General features: G+C 46.4%; 1 protein-coding gene across 1 annotated transcript; it reads right to left on the bottom strand.

Annotated features, from left to right (window-relative positions):
• Nucleotides 1-858: 858 nt before the first annotated feature.
• On the bottom strand, nucleotides 859-1,803 carry LOC113940945 (olfactory receptor 6F1-like). The gene has a single exon (XM_027632095.1). It carries the CDS (start codon nucleotides 1,801-1,803, stop codon nucleotides 859-861), a length of 945 nt encoding a protein of 314 aa, XP_027487896.1.
• Between the last annotated feature and the right edge of the window lie 3,356 nt (nucleotides 1,804-5,159).

Raw genomic sequence — 5,159 nt, 5'->3', positions numbered from 1 at the left:
GAGGGAAAAAGCAAGTGGCCTTTGGAAGTGCTAATATCCTCCCATTGAGTGTGAAGGGAGACTTGCTTCTCAGCCAGCCTTCCAAAGCTCTGCAGTCTGAGCACTTTGCTGTGACATTACAGTTTTTCCACAACAAAGACCAAAATGGGCTGTTAAAAATGATGTGGGTTTTAGATGTGGAAATGATCTGACCCATCCAGTGTGAAGCACACTATTTTGCATATTTTTAATTAAAATTAAAAGAGTAGATTCAGATATTAAGGAGAGAAAAGAAGAGGAATTATGCAAAATTTGTTTACAGTCTTATGCTAGGAATAGTGACTGCAGGTAGAAATATTAGACATTGTCATATTTTATCTTGAATCAGAGTATAATTCAATGAAACAGCCACAAGAATGGGGCATAGATACATCCAGAAAACATCAGACTAAATGGAGAAACACATCTATTTCCTAAACAGTGAGGCAGTTGCTGGGATTTCTTTAGGGGATTCAGACAAACCCTGACAAGATGAAGCACTTGGCAAACTAGAATAGAAACCTGTGATAGGACCACTCCTCCAGCTCTGTTAGCTTATTGATGGGGCTTGTGACCCTTGCCAAGCACTGCTCTTTAAAGCACTGGGAGGCATGCTGGATTCACCTCAGAAGGAACAGAGGGTGGTGGGAGCCATAGAATTGAGGCTCAGCCCAACTTGAGCTGGCTGTGAGTGAGATGAGCTGGGGAACTGGAGGCTTCTCACTGCCTGGGGTGCCCACACACACACTTACACTCTGTGAGGATCCTCTGCAGAGAAGAAGTCAGGGGAGGGAAGGGATCAATCTGTTTGCTCACACTGGGGCCTTTTGAAAAGCCACTTCACTTCTTCTGGAAAGCCCGTCCCAGAGCTTGCTTCACTTCTTTGTTTCTGAGTGTGTAAATGAAGGGGTTTAACAAAGGAGTTACCACCGTGTTAAAGGTATTCACGAGTTTGTTCAGATCCAGGGAATTCTGGGCTGATGGTTTGACATAGAGGAACATGGTGGAGCCAAACCAGATGGTGACAACACTGAGATGGGCAGAGCAGGTGGAAAAGGCCTTTTTCCGGCCATGGACTGACTGGATCCTCAGGATAGAAGAGATGATGTACATGTAGGAGACCAGGGTGACCACACAGGAAGCCACCACAACAATTATGGAGACAAGGAACGTTGCCAGCTCCACGGGCCATGTATCACTGCAGGAGAGGGCAAGGCAGGAATCTATATCACAGAGAAAATGATTGATGACATCTGACCCACAGAAAGTCAGCCTGGATGTCAGAAAGGCCAGCGGGGAGACAGCCAGAAAGCCTCCCAGCCAGGAGCTGAGCACCAGCCGAGTGGAGAGGCCACTGTTCATGATGGAGCTGTATCTCAAGGGGTAGGATATGGCTAAGTAGCGGTCATAGGCCATGACAGACAGTAGAAAACACTCAGTGGCGCCTAGAGAGAGAATAAAGAACAACTGGAGGATGCAGACCCTGAAGGAAATGGTCTGGCTAGTCCCCAGCATGACTCCTATGGCTTTGGGAACAACACCCGTAGTGTACCAGATCTCCAGAAAGGAGAGATTGCTGAGGAAAAAGTACATTGGGGTGTGTAGGTTGCTGCTCATCCACACAAGGCCTATGATGGACGCATTGCCTATTACTGTCAGGGAGTACATCAATGCAAACACCACCACAAGGGACACTTGGGAATGCCACGTGCCTGGGAAGCCAAGAAGGACAAATTCTTCCACATTTGTCCCATTTGTCATGTCCTTCCATCTGTTGAGGTCCATCTGCAAAGAAAGAAAAGTTTCTCTGAGTTTGCTTGCCTGTGCTAGCTCTACAGATGCTACTGGTAATGAAACAAAACCACCATCCCTGAAAATTCACAGTATGCAAAAACGGCATCTATCCTCAGTTAAAATTGTCAGGAAAATCCTCCTCTGCTAAAACATGTTTGGACAACTAGATCTGATCCCGAAAATCAGGCCTACACCAGCAAATGAACATTTGGAGAATTATTTGTTGGATCAGGTACCTCATCTAGAAGACAGTAAATGTAGTCACTTCTGTGAGATAAGAAACCAACATAGGAAAGTATGGACAGCAGGCTGAGGCTCTCCAGCCATAGGAAAAGCCTTTGCAAGTCAGATTTCTGCTGACCAAGTTGAAATATCTAACATGAAATACTGCTCAAGGACTCCTGGTCTTGTATATTTGCTTTCTTCCAGGCCTCAGCACAGGAAGCTTTGGTAAATATCTCCATGTCCTCCACTGATCTCTGCTTCTCAGCAGAGCTGCTAGAGGTAGGATTCACCTCTTTGTAATTTTGCCATCCCAGGGTCGGGGGAAGAATTTCTACTGACCAAGCTGAAATATCTATGGAGTAATACTCTTGTCTCAGCTCCTCAGCTTACCCCCCTTCTTTCTCCACGAACAGAGAAAAAGCATGAGCTACACATGGCTCATTTTGCCTCATATACAGGACAAAAGCCCTCCTGAAGTGCCAGGTTGTCTCTGAGGTCTAAGGCAGGAGTTTGGTGAGCACCTTAGATGGATGTCGCACATCTCAACTTGTGCAGAGGTATTCCAAGCCTCAGTGTTTGAAGGCAAAATCCTCTGAGGTGAATTCCATTTAAGGGAGCTCTGCTGAACTGCAGGGTATAATCTATATCCTCCCTGCAGACAAGGCAGGATTCTTCATCAGTTGTCTAGGGGAGTACATATGTCATTCTCAGGTGGTTGTGTAAGACAATGTTGCTGAAACACCATCTAAAGGATCTCTTTCTCTCCTATCTTCCTCCACAGAAATCTCATGTATTTAAAGGGTAAAGAAATCCTCCTTAATCCAGCTCTCCTTAAACATGCAAGGCAGTGGAAGTCTATACTCGATGTCTTGGGCAGGCTTTACTCACCACAGCTGCCAATGGAAGTGATCCAAATGACATTTTTTCATGCACCATCCTCCCGAGGAAGCCATGGTCCCCTTGGCTAAAGGAGAGCATTGGAGACAGGTAGATTTATTGGGGGAACTCTGGGTTTGGTGATGTTAGGAGATGAATGGAGGAGCAGCTCTCACCTTGCTGACTCACTTCAAGCTGTACACAACTGCCTGGCCGAGTTTCGTCTCCATCCACCTGCTAGGAACTGACAGCTTGTGCTCCTGATCTTTTCCCTCTCACAGCCACCACTGCCCTTCCACTAAAGGGAGCTTTGTGTGCACACACAGAGTGTAAACTCTCTTTAGTTTAGCTTCATATGGTGAGATCATACCCCAGAGAGTCGCCAGCATCATTAGCATGAGAACATCCCTGCACCCTCCTCATTAACACACTGAAGCTTGAGCTGGCCACACCTGGGAGATGGTTCTCTGTTTTCCTTCTATTTGCCACAGGGAGTTTGACCTTTGGGAGGCCTTAGGGGCTTGTCAGAGATGGATAGTACTCTCTCTTCCTCAGGCCAATTAAAGAACAGCAGTGCAATTCCCTAAGTGCCTATTTGCTGGGTGTTTGCTTCCTGCCTGCAGCTGTGGTATAAGAACCTTGTCAGGAACGCAGTGCTCTCTCGTGTATCCATTTGCTGACATGCAGATGTCTGAAATAGTCATGTCCCAAGAGGCTGGAAGTGTCAAGTATTTGGTGATGGATACTAAGGTGGTCGTGAAACCTCCAGGGTGGGAGATAACTAAAGGCAACTATGGGCACATGAATGCAGAGGTTTTAAGGGATTCACCTACCTCATTTCAGAGCCTCTAAATGCAGTTAAGGCCTATGTCTTCAGTCTTAATTGAAGAACTAAGCAAAGATCTCAGTTCAAAGTCAGACAAAACCTTAGTAGAAGAAAATTGATTTCCTCTGCCTCCAGATAAGGTGTCTCCAGTTGAGGTCCTTCTCTTGCTCCATTAATCATCAGTGGAGAGAAATAGGCACTCTCAAGCCTTGGTTCAGCCCTTACAAAATATGCTGTCTCCCACAGTTCAGGCAATCCAGGCCTTACAGACACCTGTTTTTCTTCTGTTGACACTCAAGATAAGCTCGACAGATAGCTTATCACACACAGAGACACGCACATGTCTCATCCCTTAGGTATCTGGAGTCACCTCCAGAGAGAGGCTGCCTAAACTGTCCAAGGCCACAGGTGTTGGACTTGACATTTTCTGCAAGTCTTGTGTCCCAGGCTTCAGTGAGGTTGAGACAAAACTGACCTGTGCTTGGTGTAATGTAGAGCCGCAGCTAATGAGAGTAATATGCTCAGCTTGAGCCTGTTTGCTGACCATGAAACCATGTCCCTGCTCTCTATGTGCCCTATCCATGGACATGGGTGTGGGGTTGGAGGCCATGGCATGGAGGTGTTGGAGGCTCTGGCAGGACAGCCTGTGGGTTCACTTGTGATCCCGTGATGAAACAACCCACGCACATGTGACTAGGTTTGGGGGCCCTGCTGTGAGTTTATTCTAGTGGGGAAGTTCAGAGGCCAGTTCGATTGCAGGATCTGTGTCCCCAGAAAGAGGATTCCTGACATTTCCTGTGCACATCTGCTTTGGGCTGGCACAAGCCCAGTGGGTGAGCTGATGTCTCTTTACTGACTGTGGAAAAAGTCTATGGAATCTGTCAGGGCAAGTCCTGAGGAGGGCCATAAAAATGATCAGAAGATCGATCCTGTGAAGAAAGGCTGTGAAAAACGCTGTGAAGAAAGGCTGAGAGAGGTGGGGTTGTTCAGTCTGGAGAGGAGAAGACTCTGGGGATGCCTTGTTGTGGCATTTCAGTGTTTTGCAGGGGGCTTATAAGAAAGATGGAGAAAGACGTTTCAACAGTAGTGACAGGAGAAGTGGTTTTCAATGAAAGGAAGGTAGATTTAGATTAGATTAGGCTGGATTGGATTGGATTGGATTAGATTAGACAGAATCAATAATTTTTTTAGGATGAGAGTGGTGGAACAGTAGAAGAATTTGCCCAGAGAGATGGATGCCTCATAATTAGGAGTGTACAAGGTCAGGTTAGGTGGAGCTTTGACCAGGTGATTCAATGACAAATTGACAGATGTCCCTGTCCATGACAAGGGGATTGGCCTAGATGGTCTTTCAAGGTCCCTTACAAGCCCAGTCATTTTATGATTCTACGATTCTATAAATGGTGCCAGTAGCAAAGAT

The sequence above is a fragment of the Corapipo altera genome, unplaced genomic scaffold (assembly GCF_003945725.1).
Source record: "Corapipo altera isolate COAL_440 unplaced genomic scaffold, ASM394572v1 120091, whole genome shotgun sequence".
Classification (NCBI taxonomy): Eukaryota; Metazoa; Chordata; class Aves; order Passeriformes; family Pipridae; genus Corapipo; species Corapipo altera.
Note: the sequence above shows the minus strand (reverse complement) of the source record. Positions and strands in the feature narration are given on the sequence as shown.

Excerpts from the sequence above, each read along its gene's own strand:
- LOC113940945 (XM_027632095.1), bottom strand. The coding sequence starts at position 1,803 with ATGGACCTCAACAGATGGAAGGACATGACAAATGGGACAAATGTGGAA.